Source organism: Mustela nivalis, assembly GCF_964662115.1.
Source record: "Mustela nivalis genome assembly, chromosome: 3".
NCBI lineage: Eukaryota > Metazoa > Chordata > Mammalia > Carnivora > Mustelidae > Mustela > Mustela nivalis.
In genome coordinates this window covers 90,670,408-90,694,748 of record NC_139022.1, presented here as the reverse complement: position 1 = coordinate 90,694,748, position 24,341 = coordinate 90,670,408, and the positions used below count along the sequence as shown (strand labels likewise).

The window sequence follows — 24,341 nt, the reverse complement described above, 5'->3', positions numbered from 1 at the left end:
GTTACTCTTTTGAGTACTTTGTTTTTACTAATTTTGCTTCTAAATTTCAACTATGACTAATTTCAATTTTGAAAATGTGATTGGTAATTCATAGATAAAATTGCTACTCCCCTTTTACTTTAACATGGGCTTAGTTTATATTTTAGGATTGATTTTATGAAACGTGGTACCAGGGATTACTGTGTCTGCTAAGTGTAATTCTTTTTCAAAAACCTTATGATTAATTTTTTAGAGTTGGGAAAGCACAGTAATTTGTTTATAATGCAAAACATGCAAAAATGTATCTGACAGTATTTTTGTGAAAAGTTTTGTCATTGTTTTGATTGTGAATTTATGGAGTATTATAAACTTGTACTAATACTTGAATTGTGTTTTTAACAGGTAGAAATATAGGTACAGATAACATATGTAGAGATAGATTGGAAAAGACCATCATTCTTTTTACTAAAGTGGTAAGTTTTCTTTTTATCTTAAGTTTATGTTTCCTTAAATAAAATACATGTACTCCGATTTATGAAGGAAAATGGTGTGAACATACGTTCTTTAGTGTAAGGTAACTTACTTTCTGTTTCTAGCAAAGTTAAACTGTATTAAAGTATTTAGCATGCATGTTATAATTAAATCTATATGCCATATATCAGTTATAAGTCACTTTGTTGTAAAAAAAAAATCCTAATAAATATTAGAGAGGTTCATTCCTTTGAAATTTCTTATTCTCAAGCCTACAGGATAAAAAGCAGATATAAAGAAGGTACCAGTTGCAGCTGAGCAGGAACTGGGTCATGTATAACAGGCAGTGTAATATCAAGAAGTCAATATATTTAGAATGACATTATCATCATCAATATCAAACATCTTTTGAATAGAATTAAATGGGTGCACTGTGCTAGGCAATGTATATAAATTTCTGATAAAACTAAGTTTTATAAAAACTGATTTTTATGAAATTTTGGCCTGGGGATGGTTGGGAGAAGTACATAGAGTTGGGAAGACCTGGTTTGAGGACTGCCTTGCAGTAAAACCCGTGGTTGAAGACAGGTAGCAGTATCTAAACTTGTAGCCTATTTTTCTCTTTTTTCCTGAAGTTTGATTAATAGGAGTAAGGTTGTTTGTTCTCCTGTCAGTGGAGAAAAGGAGTAGAAATGAGCCGTTCTTAATGTCTTTGGTTAAGTATCAGTACCTTTAGTTTTAGTTCTCTTTATTTCCCACAGTTAGGTTTTAAATAGCCTCAACAGCAAAAGCCTGTCTAATCTTCCAAGATCCAGCAAGAAATTGACTCGGGTATTTTAAGTTAAAACCCAAAAAAACACAAAGCAAAGTAAAATGACATGATGTGGTTAGTCAGTGGATCTGTGCAGTGTTTATAAATAATTTCATTTATGAAATTCATATTTAAAATGTCTAACTTTATTAAAGCTTTAAAAATTGGAATATTTCAAACATACCTCCAGATAGAATTTAATAACTTTGAGTCCCCTTGAAGTCATCACTTAGATTCAGGAATTAACAACATATGTTGAGGGTTGACTCTGTTTTATCTGTACACTTCCTCTCCTCTTTGCTGGTTTTTTAAAAGCAAATCTGATAATGTTAAGTTATTCTTTTGTAAAGAAGAAACCTCCCTCATCAATTGTTTGATAATTGAAATGTAGTTTCACTTTTTGCCTTTATTACTTTTGTATACTTTACACTTTTTGTCTTTTGCATACTTTACACTTTTTGTTTCATATTCTCTCGTTGTTACTGAATTAAGTATGAAGTGGATCAATTTTGGACCCTGGACTAGAAATGATAGAAATTTCTTGACATGAGATACCATCTGACATAATCCACATTATAGGGTGTATCCCAAGAAATAAGGTGCACATGTATTCCATGCAAAGCTGGATGTACGTAGATTGTCCACCAAGGTTCAAATCTTGCCACATGTATATTAGCAAAGTTATAAGATGTACTTATGGATCATTATATTCCCAAATGAACTTGAAGAAAATAAATTTTAATTTTTTTCTTTATAGCTTTTGGACTTCTTGGATCAGCATCCGTTTTCATTTACTCCTCTAATTCAGAGATCATTGGAATTTTCTGTAAGCTATGTATTTACGGAAGTTGGTGAAGGCGTTACGTTCGAACGATTCATTGTTCAATGCATGAATCTTATTAAGATGATTGTTAAAAATTATGCTTATAAGCCATCTAAAAATTTTGAAGGTAATGCCTTACTGGCAGCTTTTTCCCCTCATTATTTCAAATGTGAAGTAATTGCTATTTTTATATATTTGAAATTCATTTATTTAAGTGTGAAAAGGAAAATGTTGCTTGGACATGAACTAGATATAAGGATTAGAGAGTTTAATATGTGAGTGCCAGCTTTAAAAGCCATAGGAAGCATTAGTATTCTATCTTTCGTAGCATAGTAGAAGATCAGTTGAAGCTTTGGGACTTCAATAACCACTGCAGTACATGTTGTAAGCTGTATTTATTTGTACAATTAAAATTTTTCTTTAACTTCAGTGAGGTTACTTTTAGACATTAGAATTCATACATGTGCATGTATACCAAGATGAATGAGGAATTCTTATAGGAGAGAGAAGGACATATGTATCTAAGTCACTCCAATATGGTGTGATAATATAGCAGGGGATGTACAGGCTGTAGTGGGAGGACAGCTGCAAGACTGATGTGTGTGCTGTGAATAAAGAACTGTCTTCGAAATTTGCCCTTAAGAAAAATGAAAATTTATACACCACTTTATATTCTCCCTCAAGAGTGTATTTTTAAATTTATTTAAGTTACATAATCCAACTTTGTTAGAATCTTTGTATGATTCACTTGGAAATTTTATTTTTCTAGATAGCAGCCCTGAAACTCTAGAAGCTCATAAGATTAAGATGGCATTCTTCACGTATCCCACTTTGACAGAGATATGTAGAAGATTAGTCTCTCATTATTTTCTGCTAACTGAAGAGGAACTAACAATGTGGGAAGAAGACCCCGAAGGCTTTAGTAAGAATCAGTTTTTCAGTTTTTGACTGGCTTTTCTCCTTCTTCCCTAAATACATATCATCTATTTGAATGATGGGCATAACAACATTGTATTGTAATTTTTGATCTGAGAATCTTGGCTTTTAAAAGTTAACATGTCCTTTGTTACCTGTTAAAACAAATTGAGAAGGAGAAGATGAATGATTTTTTCAAATATATGGAGTTTTCTCCAGAAAAAAACCTTTTAAAATTTTTAGATGTTCCTATGAACATATGATACAGTTTAAAACAAAAATGTAAAATAAACTGTCTCTGTTATCAGGTCAGTTTGTACTTTGTGATTCATTCCATCTTATTTTTTATTAGTAGACATTATTTTTCAAAAAGAAATTTGGGAAATTTCTGAATTACTAAATAGATCACCTATTTAAATTTTATGATGAATTTTTTGTTGATTGAAATATTTTTCTAGGAGATCCTTTTTATCCATCGGAATGTTAATAATAGAATAAAAGTATCAAGGTTCTTTCTACAGAAAGTCAAGAAATCGTGTGCCTAATAAAGTTTCCTGTGTGTGTGAATAGAGTGCCTGTGTGTGAATTACTTAAGCCGTCCTCAGACATAGGCTAGATTTTAGACTCTCCTCATCCCTTTGCGTGACTTTGTGTAGTTCTGTTCATATATTTCCTAAGATTTTAAGAATGCCTCAGATGTTTTGGAAGACTCCTCTTCTCCCTCTTTTTGTTCTTTAAAAATAATTTTAGTTCATTTAGAAAATACAGCATTTTGGGGGCACTTGGGTAGCTCAGTGGGTTAAAGCCTCTCTGCCTTCGGCTTAGGTCATGATCCCAGGGTCCTGGGATCGAGCCCCAAATCGGGCTCCCTGCTCAGCGGGGAGCCTGCTTCCTCCTCTCTCTCTGCCTGCCTCTCTGCCTACTTGTGATCTCTGTCTGTCAAATAAATAAATAAAAATCTTAAAAAAAGAAAGAAAATACAGCATTATACTCTATATATCCTATATTGTTTTTGCTTTTTCTCTTAGCTAAAACCTTATGTTTCAAATCACTTTCTTCATGCCATGTGTATAGCAGTATAACATGAAACACTGAGTTCCTAGACTTGTTGAAGTTCCTAAAGTATTTTACTTTTTTAAAATTTAACTTTAAATATAGAACATTTTTGGAAATGTTAATAATTATAACTTATAAGACATTATTATATTGAATGAAATAATCTTGGGATTATATTTATATTCGAGTGCTTACTGGGTGATATCACATACTCTGGAAGTGAGGAGCCTTTTGATCTTTCCTCCATAGAGAATTTTTAATGAAAGTGAGAATGCTTATGTAAGCAACTTGATAGGAGACTACCATATACAGATGTGATCTATACTGTATAGTAAAGAAATCTATGTAAGGCCTTGTGTTTCCAAGGATTTGCTTTCAGTGTTAAGTTTAAAACCATTCATAGAAATAAACTGACAGTATTTAAAATCTTTGTATTCCAAACTGAGACTTTGGAAACACCATTATTACATGGTGAGCATCATTTGTTGTATTTTTAATTGCAGCAGTGGAAGAAACAGGAGGAGATTCTTGGAAATATAGTTTGAGGGTAAGTATTGATTGAAAAAAAAATTGATAGGGAAATGCTTAATGCTTCTATAACTCTTAGTCCAGAGTTTAAGAATTCCAAGCGTTAAACCAGATGAATAGGAAACTATAATTGTGGGCATCTGTGTTTGAGAGGAAAGTACTTAATTAAATTATGAACTTTAACCTAGATTTTTATTGTTTATTTAGGAGGTTGCACACTGAATTTTTCTCCATTTTGCAGTCACATTGATGGGAAAGTAATTATCAGTGCAGAAATAGGAAATGTTTTTGAAAATGAAAACTACTTCTTTTTGGCTAGAATGATTTTCTCCTCTCAAGTATTTCAGTAATTCTGAAGCTTTTTTTGATGCATATTTCTTGTACCACTGAGTCTGATACCCAGAGACCAGCCCATTGCTTTTAATTTTAGAATGCTTTCTAAGTCTATATTTTTTGTTGTGGCCAACATTTGAGGAGAATTAATCAAATACAGTCTTTGAACTGTTTTTGTGTGTGAAAAGTTGTGTTCACATAATTTATACTATTTTTCTAAGAATGTATGTTTATGATTTTTAGTTTTATAAGCTTATGTAGAAAACAAGCGAGATAGTTAAGTAGAGAAATTATTATTGCTTTAATTTAAAAAAAGTTAACTGCTTTAATTTTTTTAAAACTTTGTTTTATGGAAAATTTCAAGCTTAGTAAAAAATAGAATAATGTCATGAGCCCTTGTATTCCAAAGCCCCATTTATCAGTTACCAATTCATGGCTAATCGTACTTCATATGAGTACCCCCACCCCCAACTTGGATTATTTTGAAGCAAGTATTTGAGGTGACCTGTCGTTTCATCTGTACATAAATCAGTATGTATGCAAGATTTTAAAACAAAAAGCATAGCACCTTCCAAATTCATACTTCCTTTGTATTATGAAACGTGATGGTTTGTTACTTTTAAGAACCAAAGTGAATCAGTTTTGTTATATAGCTAACACTGACTTCTGTTACTGTTTGTTTCTGTTAAAAGAAATAGTATTTGGGGAATGGGAGGGATGGGATGCCTGCATGATGGACATTGGGGAGGGTATGTGCTACGGTGAGCGAGCGCTATGCATTGTGTAAGACTGATGAATCACAGACCTGTACTCCTGAAACAAATAATACAGTATATGTTTAAAAAGAGAAAGGGAATACTATTCTACATGGTGAATTGAATTCGCGAATTGGAGTTGTTACTTACTCTGTCATTGCTAAGAAAAATATATAATTTTTAATGAATTAGTTCCTGGACAATCATTTATAGTACTGAATCTGCAATAAATGTGGCTTTAGATTTTTTTTTTAACTTAAAGAGTTACTAACTAAAAATGTAAGTTATTTTTTCACTGGAGTTTTACTTTTTGAATGCCTAATGGCAAATGATTGAAATAGGAATCAAATTATAATTTGCTTTTCTTCCCCAGTGTATCTGTAACAATTATAATCTACTATATGTAAACACATCAAGAATTGGAAACATGTTTGGAGTTTTAGGATTTTAAGAATGAGTATATTCTTTGCTTTATTATAGAATTGATCAGTATGATATAACATTGTTTTCAATAGAAAATTGGTTTCTTTCCTCTCCAGCCTTGCACTGAAGTACTATTTATAGATATATTCCATGAATATAATCAGACTCTTACTCCTGTACTTCTAGAAATGATGCAGACACTTCAAGGTGAAGTATATTTTATGATACTTTATTAATCCATGTTCAGTTAAAATAGTTTGAGTTCCTGCTTACTATGTGCAGTGCATTTTTTCCTACACCATATAATGGGAATCTGAGGAAGACCTGAATGTATTCTTTTCTGAAGGGATGGCTTTCAGAATAGAGAACAAGAATGGGCAACTGGCAAACTGACAAAGGTGGCCTTGAAATAGGCATTGAAGGGGATAGTTGGATTTTGCTCTTGTAAATATCCTAGCAGCATAAGCAAAATAGTAGGCAGTAAAGTATGTTGCCTGGGGAAATGGTCTACCTAGAGCATGTTGTGAAAGTAGTGGGAGAAAAAGGCAAAACAACCAATGCTATGCTCAGGATGGTGGCAGTGGGAATGGAAAGAAGGTAATGGATGTAAGAGAATGATGATATGAAATTTCTGGCACTTGATCACTGATTGCAGCTTGTGCATAAGTAATTATTATCAGCTGCGATTTATCATTTCTGACTTTTCTGCTATATTCTAAATTGCAGGAAGGAGGGTAGTGATCACATCTGTTTTGTTCACACATTATTCCCAATGTCTGGTATTTTCAGTAACTGTTTGTTGATTGACTTTTTGTGACTGTGCTGAGCGAGAGAGACCGAGGGGCACCTGGGTGGCTCAGTGGGTTAAGCCTCTGCCTTCGGCTCAGGTTATGATCTCAGGGTCCTGGGATCAAGCCCCGTATTGAGCTCCCTGCTCAGTGGGGAGCCTGCTTCCTTCTCTCTTTCTGCCTGACTCTCTGTCTACTTGTGATTCTCTCAAATAAATAAATAAAATCTTAAAAAAAAGAGAGAGAGAGAAAGTGACCAGACATGATCCTAAACTGTGGTCTTAATGACAGGGTGGCTGTTATTAGTAGTGGTTGGAGATAGAGTATTACTTCTGGAGTGTGTGTGTAAAGGGCCTTGGGAGAAGAAAAGTAAGTTCAAGGATGGAACTCAAGATTTTCACCTTCAGGCTTATGAAAAGATGAAGGTCGTGCAGAAAAGCCAGGTCAGAGACTCTTGCAGAGGTGTGAGGAACAATATGGAAGTGGATCCTGGAGAGAAGAGCATGTTATTAGAAGTGTCCCGTGGTGAAAGAGGCAGAAGGCAGTGGAATCTTCTGAGACGGTATTTGAAATGTTGGGGCAGAAATTACATTGTACGTGACCAAGGGTTGAGCAGATGATGATCTAAGAAAATAATAGCAAGAGAAGCTTCTGTAGGGAAGGAGATGCCTGATCTAGTTTGTGGTAGTGAGTGGGCAGCTCACTTTTCAGGCTTTGGTTCTCTGAAAAACCCAAAGAGTGTTCTTAATTATAAACCAAGGGAAAAAACTTTCAGGTTTTACTTTGTTCATCTGTGAAGGTAATTTGAGTGTTACTTGAATTTTCATATGGATTGATTTCTAAGATACAGTTATTTATTAATTTCTTCACGTAGGATTATTGATTCTTACAGTTGATAATACTTGGACTGCTTCGGTTTCTTTTTCTTTTGAGTTTAGAATATCATTTCCATTTTCTTCTAAGTGTCTGTTATTTTTTTAAACCCCTGTAGGAAAGTGGATAAGCTATTTAGGTTACACTCTGATAAATTGTGTGGTGGTAAGGATTTCAGTGGTTTCAGAGTTTAGTTTTCTTTCCAGTAATGGAGCAGTTGGTTTATTTGGGTTGTATTTAATCTTAGACTAGTGAGCTTAAGAATTCATGTTTAACAGCAGAAGAGTGCTCTGATAAACTTGCTAGACATCTTTCTATTCTAAAGAAATAGACTTTCTAAGCAAACTGTGTTTTTCATGGCTTAATGACACTCTCCTCTCTGGATAGTGGTAGGAGACTGCCAACTTTTTGTCAGAAGTTCCCACCTGACGTGATGGCTTTCCCTTCCTGTCTGCACTTTTTCTTTTGTTGCCATCTTTTAATGTACTGTCATGACCTGGTTTGTTTATTATGTCAGAGTTTCTTGTGTGAATGACCTGTGCTGTTCCTTTTTTGTTGGTTTGTTTTTCTTTTGTGGGATTCATCCTTTTATTTTTTCTTTTAAGAATTCTCTTTTAAATTAGGGTATATAAGGTATTATACACTAGTTAGCAGTTTGTGGCATATATTTTTTTGGATTGTTGCTTGACATGACATTTTCAAATAAGTTATAATGATTTTTAAAATTGTAATATGGCTTTAACAAAACAAGATGGGATCGGGAGAGAGACAAACCATAAGAGACTCTTAATCTCACAAAACAAACTGAGGGTTGCCATGGGGAGGGGGGTAGGGAGAGGGTGGTGGGGTTATGGACATTGGGGAAGATATGTGCTATGGTGAGTGCTGTGAATCATGTAAACCTGGTGATTCACAGACCTGTAACCCTGGGGCTAATAATACATTATATGTTTATTAAAAATTTTTAAAAATTATTTAAAAATTGTAATATGGCTTTACATCTTGCATCCGTGCTCTCTAATGGTGATGATAACAAAATCTAGGCTTTCCCTTCGTACCTATATGTGTATTTAATATCATGAAATTTACTATATGAAACCAAAGTGATAAACCAGTAAATGGAGTTGAAATAAAATATTTTTTTAAAACTAGTTTTATTTACCTTTACTTACTTATGTTTTCAGGACCCACTAATGTGGAAGATATGAATGCACTATTAATCAAAGATGCTGGTATGTTAAACTAAACTGATTTAGAAATATTATTTCTTCAGTAATAAATATTTGGTATGTTTGCTTTATGGCAGTGTTAGGCTGGGAGATTGGGTTACAGGAGTACCTAAAATATAGGAACTGTCTGGCGGGGGAGACAACCAAGTAAGCAGACAATTGATTATACATATTATCAGCTGATTAATGTTAAAATAAGTGGCAATTAGATAGTGCACTGGAAAACTACAAGGTGGTTTGGTTGTGCCTAGGGAAAGGCCTCTAGAGAAGTATAGTATGAGAATACCAGGATCAGTGGGAATTAACAAGGGGAGGGGCTGTGTGAGAAGAGGGTTCCCGGCAGAGGCAACAGTATGTACACAAATTTGAAGGGAAGCGGAGCAAGCACAGTTAAGTGTTGAACTGGGAGTATTTTGGTTTATTTGGAACATAGAGTGTAAAGGGTTATTGTGAGAGATGAGGCTGGAGGGAGGTAGGTAGGGACCAGGTCATAAAGTATTGTGTCCATTTAGAAGTAGATGTTATTTTATAATTTTTAAAATTTTGACTTGAATGTATTTGAATGAATGTAGTTTTCTGTTTGAAAGCACTAAGGAATATTTAGGAAAAACAATGTAAAGTAACTTATATAATGATTCTAAAATATCTATTTAAATAATTTCTCTGATTAACATTGTGAATTTCCCTTTATTAGCATTTTACATGTTTTAAAGTAGTCCCTATGGATTAGTTTCTTATATAAGATACTTAACTTTGGGCCCAGCATCTGAAATTTTAAATTCTTTTTCTCAAATCTTCTTTGTAGTATATAATGCTGTTGGATTAGCGGCTTATGAGCTGTTTGACAGTGTTGATTTTGATCAGTGGTTTAAAAACCAACTTCTTCCAGAATTACAAGTCATTCATAATAGGCAAGTATAAAACTTTGTGTTAATAATATACTTAATTTACCTTACTAATTTTGTGATGAAGATAGGAAGGCATTAAAATTGCTTAAAATTTTTAAAGTTGGGGCACCTGGGTGGCTCAGTGGGTTGGGCTTCTGCCTTCGACTCAGGTCATGGTCTCAAGGTCCTGGGATTGAGCCCTGCATCCGGCTCTCTGCTCGGTGGGGAGCCTGCTTCCTCCTCTCTCTCTCTCTTTCTGTCTACTTGTGATCTCTTTCTGTCAAATAAATAAAATCTTTAAAAAAACACAACTTTTAAAAAGTTATAGTATGATTTAGCTGATCACAGTAGTGTAGAATAAGACTTGTGACTCTTGGATTTGAAAAATAAAGTTGGTTTGTTTTTTTTTTTACTTCCAATGTGAATTGTAACATGTATGGAGTATTTGGTATTAGATAAGATAATTTGCAGGAGGAAATTTTATACAAAGATAAAGAAAGATGGAGATCTCTAGATTCTAGAAGAAATGTATATACAAGAAAGCCAACTTTATTTGTGTAGAAAGTAGGGGTAAACCTATTGTAAGAAGTAGTCTCACACAAATAATAGCTGTGAAGGATGACCGACCAAATGCCTTGGGATCACACATAGCCTACTGCAGGTCTGGGAGAGGGTAGATAGTTTGGAGCGACACGATGGCAGAAAGCATTTGGATGCACTTTAGGCTTGTATTGGGTTACCCCATTCAGTAGTACAGAGTTGTTTGATGTAGAACTTTCCCCAGTTTTTAAGTTTCACATACTTTTAAAAAGCACTTGACTGATTTTAGGTTCCGAATGGCTGAAATGGAAGGATAAAGGTCTTTTGTAGTTTTTGTAATTTTTTTCTTGTTTAGAGTTAGAGACTTTAACAATTCCAAGAGACTGTGTTCTTGTTTTGAATTGTGCATCTCTATTGATTTATTTCTGTTATGCACCTATCAGAATGCCTGGCACGTAGTCATAGATCAGGTAACATTTTTTGACTACATTAATGAATGAAAAGAAGCCTTCTATATAAATTTTGAGAGGTGTGCAATTGTAGAGTTGGAGAGGATTTAAAAGTGATTTTCACCCTTCTAAAACCCGTATTACTCTATATATTAACTGAGAATTTAAATAAAAACTTGAAATTTTTTAAAAAAGAAACAAAATATTTTTGACTCGTAAAGAGCAAGTATTTTGAGTTGGCCGTGAATTTGCTATGTCCTGTAAAGTCTGTGGTGAGTAAGTTGGGCTGTGACTCTGCCCGTAGGAAGTGAGAGAACCTTTGATGCAGAGAAAACCTCCATTAGGTAACCACATGGCCCTTTAGTGGGAGCACACTATGTGGTTTGATTGTCCTTAAACCCTGGAGGCTATTTATTCTCCATCTGTGTTGTCCAGTACAGTTGCTGCTATGTATGGCTCTTGAGTGCTTGGATTGTACCTAATGCAACTGAGGAAATGACTTTAATTTTAATTAAAATTTAAATTGAAAAACTGAAGAGTTTAAAATATGTATTGATTCCATGTTGAAATGATATTTTGCATATATTGAGATGAATAAAAATGTTAAAATTTCACCTGCTTTTTACTTATTTTAATGTGGGTACTAACAGATTTCAAATTGCGTATTTGTCTTGCATTATGTTTCTTCTGGACTGAGCTGATCTAGACCAGTATTTCTCAAAGTTTAATGTGTATATGAATCTCTCGATGGTCTGGTTAAGATACATGTTCTGATTTAGGTAAAGTCTTAGGGTCTGGGTCAGACTGTATGATTCCATCATGCATCCAGGAAAATGATGCTGTTCGTCCAGGGAGCACATTTGGAGGGACAAACTATCCCCTAATTTTAACTCTGCCCAGAAGTGACTGTCGTCTAAGTGAACTTAAGATTTGACCTTTCTGAGCTTCGTTCTCTTTATCTGGAGTGGAATGTTGAATGTGGTAATCTCAGAGATCTGAGATTGGTTCAGAATTGGTGGTTCTGTGGGTTCTCCACTACAGTCTATACAAGTCTCATTTACTTCCACCTCTGTGACTTTGTTTAAACAGACCCAGTTCCTGGAAATGGCAGTTTTTCAGTTTTCTGCCCCAAATACTCTTTATCTTAAAGGCTATTCAAATCTAATTTCTTCCTACCCACTCTTCTCTATTTCTTTTCTGAAATCCTATTATATAACTTTGCATTCTTTAATTCTTTTAGGTGAGAAACTTTTTGAGGGTGGGGAGGGAGTACTTAAACATTGTTTCATCTTTAATGAGCAGTTCTTTCTATCTGCTTCATCATCTTATAGTTTGGTAATTTTCTAAAAATGTGGAATATTCATTAGCTTATTCCATTTGTACCCTGAAACAATTATCATCTCACTACTAAAAATTACAGAGTATCAAGAAGAGACTTTGGGTTGAAATTCTTATACATAGTCCTTTATAGCTTTGTGGGGTTTTTTCCTCCTTGCCTAAAGAAACTTCATTGCCTTTAGCAAAGACGGGTCATAGAGAAACAAATATGTATACATGTTACTGCAAAGGTTTTACAGCTTTTAAAATGTAAAATCATTATTTTGATAATATGAGTCACATTCTATAATAGGGTACTTTAAAAATTAGAGAATTTACCCAATATCAGTGTAGGTTTATGTGAGTATGTAAATGTGGAAATCTCTCACAGTATTCTGGGAAATAATCTTTGTAAGATAAACATTTGGATTTGGAAAATTGAGTACAGGAATTCCTTTATTATTACTCTTTGGGGGCCTCTTCAACCTTGGGGTTTGGGACATTAGCTACTTAGGCCTTATAGATTAACTGTTTTTGGTTACTTGAGGAACAGAAATAGACTTGTTTTTTGTGTACATATTTATGTTATGGTTCTTAAATATAAAATAATTAGATTTATAGTAATTTGTTAATATTTGTACTGTGGTATGTTTAGAAGTAGCTTTTTTATGCTTTTATATAAAAATAGAGATTGATTCTTTACTATATTTAAAATTTAAATGATGAAATACTCTAAATGAAATAGGCTTTGTAAAATACTTACCATTTAAATTTCATGATTTTTCCTTACCCAGGTATAAGCCATTGCGACGCAGGGTGATTTGGCTCATCGGTCAGTGGATTTCTGTGAAATTCAAGTCTGACTTAAGACCCATGTTATATGAGGCAATTTGTAATTTGCTTCAAGATCAAGACTTAGTGGTATGTCCCTTAAATGTTTTAAGATTTTTTTTTTAAATGAGTTTAACCTATGTTAAACTTCAAATTCACACATGGTTTTTGTATCTTTAGAATGTTGGTGGCCTTTCACTGTTGTAGCTGTTCCTTGGTGTGAGGGAAGGAAGTCCTTTGATTATTCTGTGCTCTTCCCATCATTAATCAATGAAAAAAAAATTAACTAAGCTGTACCATTTTAAATACTCTTTTTTTTTTTTAAGATTTTATTTATTTATTTGACAGGGAGAGAGAGAGAGAAAGAGAGGTAGAGAGAGAGCACAAGTAGAGCAGCAGGCAGAGAAGGAGGGGGAAGCAGGCTCCCTGCTGAGCAGAGAGCCCGATGCGGGGCTCGATCCCAGGACCCTGAGACCATGACCTGAGCTGAAAGCAGAGGCTTAACCCACTGAGCCACCCAGGCGCCCCTAAGCTGTACCATTCTAAAATTTATAATTTTTTAGTAGGAATAAAGGAAGACTGTGTTTTAAGATCCTTTTATGGCTTACTTGCTTTTTTCTTAATTCAGGATAGATTTTGTCATTCTCACGTTTGGGGTTGCACCACAATCACTTTTATCCTTATTGTTGTTGATTCTTCTTTGTCCCTCATTTTTGGAGGGTTTTTTGATGTGTATATATGGTTTTTTTTTTTTTTTTAAACCTTTGGAATTATTTCCTGTCAGACTTTTTATTTATAATGTTGGTATATTATTTTTGATTTTTTTGTTACTAAAAACTTGATAATGGCTTCTTTGTTGCTTTATTCCCTTAAAAGCAGTAGGTTTGCTGCTTTAATACTTAGGTCAGTTACTTAAACAGTTGTTTTTATTTGTCTTTTAAGAAGGTCCACATTGTGTAGAATGGTCTTTTTCCTCCCCTACTGGTGCTTTGTTTTATGCTTGAGTGAATAGATTCATGACTTACTATACATTTTCTTTGTCTTGGGCTTAGATCTGACACTAGCAGTCTTGAAAAGATTGGGTTTAGTTGTCTTTTCCTGGGTTTCAAATTATTTTTATGTAAAATTAAGTGATTGTGTCGTGGTGTCCCCCCCTCCCCCAAGTTAGGCTAAGATCTTGTTTAATCATTTCTTGATATGCTCCTTTTAAAAAATTTAACCCTGTTTTTTTAGCAAAGGCTTTTTTGTTTTCACATGTATACCACGGTAACATAAATTCCTTCTAATGTTCACTGAAGGAAAACACAATTGGGTAAATCTGTTTTAGAAGTTCAATATATTCCAAACGCAAAGAACTAATCTTTGGATGTTTTTACTTCAGCATAATCTACTTTGTGTAAATAATTGAGAATTTACTCTAAATATCATGTCATAATTATTCAGTATTTTAAGCATGGGAAGTTACAAGGGAATCCATCCAGTTTTATTTTACCATGTAAATTCTTAGAAGTTTATTAATAAAACCTAGCTGTTTCTGAGATTAGTATTTGCTGGACTGAATTTACATTTGTAATAGCTTTAAAATAAAATATAAGATTTGAATTCTTATTTTCTCATTTGGAAACATTATCTGCTCTTCTGTCAGATGTATCAGAAGACATTAAATGTTTTATGGAGGTGTTACAGAAGGATTAAATTTCAGCTAATTTTCTTTGGGAAATAGAGAAATTTTTTGGATCTTGTACTCATTTTTAATGAACCAATTTAGAGAGAAATAAAGAGAAAAATGATCTATTAGTTCTACACTTTAAAAGTAGATCATTGGGCACCTGGGTGGCTCAGTGGGTTGGGCCTCTGCCTTTGGCTCAGGTCATAATCTCGGGGTCCTGGGATTGAGCTCTGCGTCGGGCTCTCTGCTTGGCAGGGAGCCTGCTTCACCCCCTTACCCCCCGGCCTCTTTGCCTACTTGTAATCACTCTCTGTCAAATAAATAAGTAAAAATCTTAAAAAAAAAAAAAAGTAAATCATTAATCATATATGAACATGTGTTAGTGGAGCAAAAGGGTTTCATGGCCAGGTGATTTGGAAAACACTGGACTAAATATTCCAGTAGTCCTCTTACTTCAGGATTGATCAGAAACTTTAAAATGTACATTTGCCTTGTGACCATCCAAGATGATAATACAGTAATATCCAAGGGATACACTTGGTATATGGAAATGGTATTGTAGATTAAGCTGTTGCCCTTTTCCTGTATATCTTCTAGTGAATTCTTCTCATTTTTACATTTTCCTACAGTTGTTTTATCCTGCCACCATTATTCTGTTCTTACTTCTTTAAGACTGTGTTTTAGTAAGGTACCAAGTTAATGTTGAACACTTTGGCCTCTTGGTATATATAGGATACACTACTTTAATTTCAGCTTGTGAGAAATGCTGGCTAATGAGGGAAGATACTTCATACATATTGACAGACAGCAGGGTACAAACATATAGACATATATACATACATGTACACGTGCATGTGTGGATAGATAGGTAGGTAGATAGATAGGTATGTAGGTAGGTAGGTAGATACTCATGTATCTGAATGCTCTCTGGCTTACAGAATCTATATTCTCTTGCTTGAGTGTTGCTGTTAAAGAGTTGAGATAGATTTAATCTTGAGCAACTGTGGTTGTCTGTGTGGCTTCCAAATGTTATGGCCATGTTATTATAAGACTGGCTAGGACAGAGCAGATAAAGTGCAGCAACTTGAGAAAGCAACTTCTCTAGATAGTATAGGACCCCATAAATCTTAGAATACCAGCGGCCACTAGGTGGAGTACATCTCTCTCTGATAGTTGCATGACAGTTTGACATTATATCATTTCATCTGGGGGAATATAATGCAAATTGAGTAACTTTTTTTGCGTTAGGTGAAATATTTAACTTTTCCTCATTGTTTTACAGTTTGACTTGTTAGAGATAGCCAGATTTTATGAACTAAAACTTGAAGTAGGCATAATGAACAAGCATTTATAGTGCTTCAATATTTGGAAACTTTTTGTAATAAATGTCGGGAAAATTTGGTAAGGTTTAAGATAATTGTTACTTCAAAATATTTTTACTTCTGAGCTTATTTTTGATTCATACTTAAAAAGAGGAGACTTTTAACTTTGTAATCTTTTAAGAGTTAAGAACTATATCAAAGGAAAGGAAAAATTAAGTGACTAACGTAACAAGCACCAATATATGCTCACTTCCTGGTGTCCATATTCTCATTGTAGTAATTTTCCATACATATTTCAAATATTTAAAAAAATAAGGCCCTCCAAATGCAGTTGAATCTGTCTTTCCACTCTCATTCTTTTGTGTTTTTGTTGAGGAAAGGTTTTTAATTTTATTGCAATCAGATTTCTGTTTTATTCTTTTTGTTCATTGTTTAATCCATTTCTTTACCCTTATTTCTTTATCTAGAATTTATTTTTGAATGTGATAAGAACTGTGGTTCCATTTTTATTTATTTATTTTTTTATAAGGATAACAATGCTATAGTATGTATTACTGTAGTACTATTCACTGTAATGAACTGGAGTGACTACATTTAGGAGACCTTCTTTTTGTACTAACCCAAATGATTACTAACCAGAATATTTGATTAATATACTGGGCTTTTTTGATTTTTAAGGCTTTTGAGCCAGTTTCGTCTTTAAATTTCAGAAATTACAAAATTTTTTGGTAAATTTCACTTCAGGTATTTATGCAGCCTTTAACACCATTAACAGTAAGTTACTAAAAAATTAGTGTTGGTATATTCTTTCACCCTTGTAAAAGGCTTTATGAAATGTGAATTGTGGTACAACCAGAAGATTTATGGTTTGGAAATACGCCGTGATGGGGTTGTATCTCAAGCAAAGAAGTGGACATTTTTATGGGCAGGCTAACTACCAGTGTAGAAATAATGAATTTCCAATATGGAAAGGAAGTTAATGGCCTTAAGAATGGACTTTTAGTGGCATGTACAGAACTGCAGCAAACCCTGAGTGTACAATGGGAGGTACAGCTGGGATTGGGCAGACATATTTTAAGGGTGCATTGAAATTCTTTCCATTCTTGTGCCTTTTATGGGTCTCCCATTTCGGTCACTCATTCTCTCTTACCATTTTGATTTTGTTTCTTCATTTTCCCATTCTTTGAGTTTCTCAGAAACACTGCTAGAGATTTTAAACTCTGGGGGTAGTCTGTGTCTTCACAGAATGAATTCTGAATTCAATTATAGTCAGTAGGTATAATTTCCAAAGGAAACATCAACAAAAATCTGTGTTTGAGATATCAAATTATTAGGCCACTCTAAAACCAGGAAGAAAGGAAACTTTAGTCAGCTTCCATTAGTCAGTTTTAGGTTTATATCCTTATGTCTGGTACTTAGAATATATGAAAATGAGCTTTACACCTGAAACTACACTTGAAACAATGTTAGGTGTCAGTATATCTCAATTTTTCAAAAAATTTTTCAGAAAATAAGACTAAGAATTTTTTTTTCTTAAAAGGAGATAAATAAATTGAATATGCTTTTTATTCTTTCAAGAAACTTACTTTAGACATGTGTTTCAGGAGAAATATATCAAATAGTATAATTGACTGATCTTGACTTTTTTGTGGAAGAGAGCAAAAAAAATAAGCATACTAATAGCAAGTAATAATAGTACAAGTATGTAAGATAATATTACTTAGCATCCATAATGCCTCGTATGGTGTCAAGACTTAGATAATGTTTATTGAAAGAGTTAAGAGATTGGAATAAAGAGAATCCAGGAATGATGTGAGCTCTCTTAAATTGTTATGCTATTGTTATGCCCCAGTAATGGGTCCGTGATTAAAGGAGTGAGACTGATACAAAGCGAAGGTCAAGCAAAGCTTTATTTCGCGCCAAGCCTCAAGAATCAACCTGACCGGCCAGGGCTGCGCCTCTTACAGAGAGGGCGACCCACTCTCCTTTACGGACTAGCTTTTAAGGGCAAAGGCCATGCGGTTGGGCCTGGCTACGCACAGGTGGCCAATGAAATTGTAATACACAGAGAAAGCTGCACAGTGATGCTTCGTGACCAATTGAGTTACAGTTTACCCTCTAGTAGTCATTTGACCCAGCCAATCACCTTGGTTAGGATTGGCACCCAAAAGGCTCCCAAACAGTGGGGCCCATTCTCCTTGGTAGCTGAGGACACAGTCTGCAACCCCCACTGATCGGACCCATCATTGTATCTGTGCTTTGTTACCTGAGGCTGGTTTCTGGGACTTGTTTTTAAGTCCCCTGGGGGAAGGGGAACAGTTTAAGGGTTAAACAACAAGGTTATTGTTTAACCTCGATGGAAGCCTCTGGCTAAAATATAAAAATATGGGACGCCTGGGTGGCTCAGTTGGTTGGACGACTGCCTTCGGCTCAGGTCATGATCCTGGAGTCCCGGGATCGAATCCCGCATCGGGCTCCCAGCTCCATGGGGAGTCTGCTTCTCTCTCTGACCTTCTCCTCGTTCATGCTCTCTCTCACTCTCTCTCAAGTAAATAAATAAAATCTTAAAAAAAAAAAATAAATAAAATAAAATATAAAAATATAAAATAAGTCCTTACAGTTATGAAGTTATTATTCTGTTTCTCTTTAGCAGATTACTTTATTCTTTTCCATTAATTTTATTTACATTTTCCTGGTGGTCTTCAATACCCTAGACACTGCCATTTCTTTCTGGCCCCAGCACCATGATGTTTTACTGTGTGGATGGCCTTTACTGTTATGGGCAGGCTGTGGGAGTGGTGAGGAATTGAGCTAGTTTGAGTGTGGAATTCAGATTAGCCACTTTGACAATTCTTCTAAGGGTCATTGTCACTGAAGTGGGGTATGTAAGTATATGTAAATATCTGATTATTCTTTCTTTTATAACAATCCTCTTAGTCAGTAGGGCTGACCTCTGGTTTCTAGTCCTTTATTTGTCTGTTGCTCTCATGCTTTTCTCGGATCCTTATATTTCTTATACTTGGATGGTACTTCTTTGCCCTAGTAAAGGAATTAGATGTTAAATTTTCAGGAGTTTTCTGAGATTTCCGTGGGAGTTAGGATAGACTCATAGGCTGAGTTCACACAGTCTAGATCTACTTCCAGATACTTTGGATTCCATTCACCTTTGGAGGCTTTTATTCTATGCAAAGTCATGTTTAGGGTACTTTGTTTTCTTTCATTTACTGGCAAGTATTTATTGAACAAATAGTGTTCTAGCAATTGTTAGGCTCTCTTCTACCCATCTTCTGTCACATTCCCCAGCTCTTTATTCCATAAATTTGAGTTTTGACTTTTTCCCCATTACTTATGAATCACTGTGAAATTTATATTATCTCTTTGTGGTAAGTACTTCCTGTTTTGTTTTGTTTTTTCCATAGCTCAAAAGTGGCTAATTTTGTTCTTATTTTTGTCCTTTTCTTAAGTGTGCCTTTGTTTTCTTAAACTTTGTGGGCTTTTTGTTTTGCCTCCTAATTTGGCTTCCTTTTTTTGGAGTTAAACTAGAGTCTAGGCAAGTCATCTCATTTCATTTGGTCTCTTCCTCTGAATGTACTACTACCCTGACTTCCCTTTGTTAGGTGTAGAAATAGAGCTAGTTTTTATTCCCATGCCTCTTTTGATTCCTGTACTTAATTTGTATAGATGTCAGGGATATGAGTTAGGTGTGTCTGTGGTCTTTTTGTGGAAAAAAATGAAGCAAATTAAAGGTGAGTGCCATTTTTCTTTTTGGGGGCTTTTATGTCATGTTGTCTGTGAATTTAATTATTTACACAGAGCCAGCTGTATGCCTCACATGGTACTAAATGATGACAGTTTAGGTGACCAATCAGTCCGTGTCCTCAGGGGGATTATCCTGTTCTTAAACTTTTCAAGTTTGACATTTTTATTGATAATTGTTTAATACCTGGGTGTCTGGTACCCTTCAAGAATGTTAAGTTCTTTGAGGGCAAAGACTAGATCTCTCTTAAAGCGTTTTTCTGCAGGATCCAACACATTTCTGGGAGATAACAGCTCATTACTGAATATTTTTAATCACAGGAGTATCTCTTGTTTTCATTAGGTCAGTTTGTGGTAGACTACTTGATAGGGTGCTTTGCGTGTATTAGACTCTCTGATCAGCAAATCTGGTGCATCATTTAAAAGTCTGAAGATTTTCACATTGCCTTTAGAGACATTGAGTAAAAAGGAAAGGCAGGCAGGAAAACATCTGCACTAGAGGCTCTTGGATCTGTGGATTTGGCAATAGAGTGCTTAACATTTGGTGAACATGCCTAATCAGCTTCTCAGAACTTCAGAAGCTCATGTAAAATGGTTAAAACTGTTTCTTTGAAAAATGGTTGCTGAGACAAAGCCAGTTGCTATTTCAGGTACACTAAATGTAGCATCTAAGAAAGTAATGACTCTCAGCTGGGAAATGAATGTTTTAGATATATTGTTTTACAGAGTAGAGGGAATGTAGTCACGGCTTGAGTTTACTTTTTGAACTCTGGGTTGAAACTCTGGGTTTGGTAGCCTGTGCTAGTTGAGCTGGCCAAATCACGGGTAAAACTTGAAAGAAAATAATGGGGATATTAAGCTGTCATGATGTGATTTGCCCAGGGAATGTGCTGATATACAGAGAAAATAAGATTGGGGAAAGTCAGAAGCTTGCATAAATCTTTGTGTATTTGCGAACTTTGGGATTTAGAAAATCTTGGAATATATCTTTGGGTAGTTTATGGCTTTCCTGTAATGGATTTGCAGATGGAAATAGGTGTTCTTCCTCCTCATCTTCCCTTCTCATACTACTTTTCTCCTCCCTCACTCTTCATTGAACATCTCCCAGCTTTACTGGCCCCACCCCATTTGTCTGTCTCTTCTCTCATCTCAACCTTCTCTTTGCCTGTGGCAACCACGTTGTACTGCTCTCTTAGTGCCACCCTCTCCACACACTTATGGCAAATTATTTTTTTTTCCTGCAAGTACTTCATAGATTAAAGGCTCCTGAAATAAATTATGGGAAACTGGAGAGGGTAGGACTTTTAATTTTTTTTCTTTTCGACTCTTGTTGCAAAGTAAGAGCAATATTCTTTTACTTCTAGATGAAAATTTGCTCTGTGACTCAAGTAGTAACAAAAAGAGTAAAGAAAGTGATTTGGAATAAATTCTTTTGGCATTTGATATTAATGATATTTAGTAGCTCTAGAATTACTAAAAACTAATAACTTTTTTTTTTTTTTTTTTTTTTTTAGGTCCGTATTGAGACAGCTACAACACTGAAGTTAAATATCCTTTAAAGAATTTAAAAATACTCCTTTGTGGGGTGCCTGGGTGGCTCAGTGGGTTAAGCCGCTGCCTTCGGCTCAGGTCATGATCTCAGGGTCCTGGGATCGAGTCCTGCGTCGGGCTCTCTGCTCAGCAGGGAGCCTGCTTCCTTCTCTCTCTCTCTCTGCCTGCCTCTCAGTGTACTTGTAATTTCTCTCTGTCAAATAAATAAATAAAATCTTTAAAAAAAAAAAAATACTCCTTTGTGGTGGGGCGTCTGGCTGACTCAGTCTGTGGAACATGCAACTCTTGATCTTGGGGTTGTGAGTTCGAGCCCCATGTTGGCTATGGAAATTACTTAAAAATAAAATCTTAAAAATACACTTCATGAGTGCCTCAGTGGGTCATTCGGTTAAGCATATGCCCTCAGCTCAGGTCATGATTCTGGGGTCCTGAGATGGAGCCCTGCATTAGGTTCCCTGCTCAGCAGGGCTTCTATTTGTCTCCATTCTCCCGTTTCCCCTCCCCTTGCTCATGCTCCCTCTATCTCTGTCTCAAATAAATAAATCTTTAAAAAAAAAATTTCATTGTGAAGGATTTTAGTGACATATTTAAATTATTAGTTTTGGGGTAAAATTTGTTAGTTTAAAATATAGTTTTTGAATGGCTTATTATATTTGGTTTTTAGACATATTTTATTCTGATATATCTCATACATTCTCAATATTCCTTAACTACTCTTTACCTGTTGATGATTTTGAATTTAGAACAGATCAGTTTCTACCGGTAAGAATATTTATAAGACTAATAACAATTTCTGCTTATGTCTTTTGAATATTAAGTGTTATTTTATAAATGAAATTATATGTATGTATTATTGATTAAAGCCAAATTTTAAAGTGTATTGGATTATTCTGGAAGAAATTATTTGTATTGGTAATTTTGATTCATAACTTTTCATTCTGCTTATTTTTGTTTAGCTATCTTAACTGTTTTGGAGTTGACAAACTTGTTTCTTTTTCACAATTATAAAGCAGCTAGGTTTTTTTTTTTTTTTTTTTTTTTTTTTTTTTTAAGGGGTGGCTGGGTGGCTCAGTTGTTTAAGCATCTGCCTTGGGCTCAGGTCATGATCTCAGGATCCTGGGATCGAGTCCCGCATCAGCCTCTCTGCTCTGCGGGAAGCCTCCTTCTTCCTCTCCCTCTGCCTGCTGCTCCCCCTGCTTGTGCTCTCTCACTCTCCCTCTCACTCTGTCAAATAAATAAAATCTTAAAATTATTTTTAAAAATCTAGTTTCATTTTATCTATGTCTGTTATTTTACTCCTTAGGTTATCCTTAACTATTTCTTTGTTGTGAGCCACTCAGGCGCCCTGGTAGTGTGGATTCTTAAGAAGACTGGGCAGGAGCACATGGGTGGTTTTGTCAGTTGGGCATCCAGCTTTGGTTTCCACCCTGGTTGTGATCTCAGGGTCATGAGATCAAGGTCCGAGTCACCCTCCATGCTGGGGGTAGGGCCTGCTTAAGAATCTCTCTCCCTCTCCCCTCTCTTTCTCCCTCTCTCTTAAAAAAAAAAAAAAAAGACTGGGCAAGAAGAAAGTTAATATGATAAAAAGTCTATCTGTACTATTTGTGTAGGTCATACATTAGAGAAACTTAAAGAGCAGGCTTTTCATTAGTAAGAATCATTAGGTATTTTTGGATGGAATAAATGTTTTCAAAATTTTCTTTAAGGAAACTATCTGAAAGATCAGATGTTTGTTTTTTTGTAAATATCTGGCATCCTGTGATTTGTTAATTCCTACTGTAATTTTGTAACATAGAAATGAGTTAATAGCCAGACATGGAATATTTGTTTTCTATTTCCTAATAATTATCTGTCATGCTTTGAATAATAAATGTGTATGTGCAGAAATTGGTATCTCCATGCAGCTTATGTTATGGACCACATCAGAGAGCTAGTATGCAAGTATAGTTAGTGATACACGTTTCACTTTTTTTTTTTTTTTTAAAGATTTTATTTATTTATTTGACAGAGAGAGATTACATGTAGGCAGAGAGGCAGGCAGAGAGAGAGAGGAGGAAGCAGGCTCCCTGCTGAGCAGAGAGCCCGATGTGGGACTCGATCCCAGAACTCTGGGATCATGACCTGAGCTGAAGGCAGCGGCTTAACCCACTGAGCCACCCAGGTGCCCCTACACGTTTCACTTTAATGAGTAGACTTCACAAAACAAAACATTCTGTGATTGGCAATAGGCATTATGGAAAGGCAAAGACAGAAAAGACACTTAGCAATTTAGTTAGTGGTATAAAATGTAAACACAAAGGTAAGACACAGTTTTCCTCTGAAAACATTATTGAGTTTGTGGATGAATTGAATTCTAAAATGAACCTGTTGAGCAATAATAAAAAAGAATTCACCATTCTAAATATTGGTAACTTGAACAATTTGAAGTTACTTTGGTAATGCTTGAGATTATTTTATTATTTTATTTCTTATTTCTGTTTGTGAAGATATTTCTATTTCTATTCTGACCCCTTTTTTATTTCTGTTTCACTGCAGTATTTGGAAACCATGTTCACACTACTTTTTCAGCTACTGCAGCAAGTTACAGAATGTGACACAAAGATGCATGTTTTGCATGTCCTTTCTTGTGTGATTGAAAGAGTCAACATACAGGTAAATTTGTTATAAAACATTAAAATAAATGTTAGGAAGGTGAGTGAAGTATATGTAGAATGCATTAATATATCAGCTTTATGTACATTTTTTAAAAGTTAAAATGTGCATTAAAATGCTTACAACCTGTATGGTTGTGATTTCAGTTATATTGACATGTGTACTTGAGTTTTCAAAAAATGACTTGAGAAAATTAAAATTTTAAAAGTAAAAAATGGGATCAGTAATATAGAGGTTTTAGAATGCAGAATTTTATATCTCTTAGTAGATCCAGTTTATTCTTAATAATACTTCTTAAAATTCATTGTGGTTGAGCACATAGCTACAAATGTGTCAGCAAATGCAAATATTCCCAGCAGTCTATTATTTTTACCTTCAAAATG

General features: G+C 34.8%; 1 protein-coding gene across 8 annotated transcripts in view; it reads left to right on the top strand.

Annotated features, from left to right (window-relative positions):
* The window catches only part of IPO11 (importin 11), a 217,511-nt gene that overhangs the window by 68,043 nt on the left and 125,127 nt on the right, over positions 1-24,341 (top strand). For 5 of the 8 annotated variants that reach the window (XM_082725880.1, XM_082725881.1, XM_082725885.1 and 2 more), the window contains 11 exons: positions 382-452; positions 2,019-2,211; positions 2,854-3,006; positions 4,559-4,602; positions 6,211-6,301; positions 8,940-8,987; positions 9,790-9,895; positions 12,972-13,098; positions 21,270-21,303; positions 22,028-22,068; positions 23,842-23,958. In XM_082725880.1, coding sequence (XP_082582006.1) covers positions 382-452; positions 2,019-2,211; positions 2,854-3,006; positions 4,559-4,602; positions 6,211-6,301; positions 8,940-8,987; positions 9,790-9,895; positions 12,972-13,098; positions 21,270-21,303; positions 22,028-22,068; positions 23,842-23,958 — 1,025 coding nt within the window. The remainder of the gene's footprint in view (positions 1-381; positions 453-2,018; positions 2,212-2,853; positions 3,007-4,558; positions 4,603-6,210; positions 6,302-8,939; positions 8,988-9,789; positions 9,896-12,971; positions 13,099-21,269; positions 21,304-22,027; positions 22,069-23,841; positions 23,959-24,341) is intronic. The other 3 variants (XM_082725882.1, XM_082725883.1, XM_082725887.1) reach the window with 1 other exon arrangement.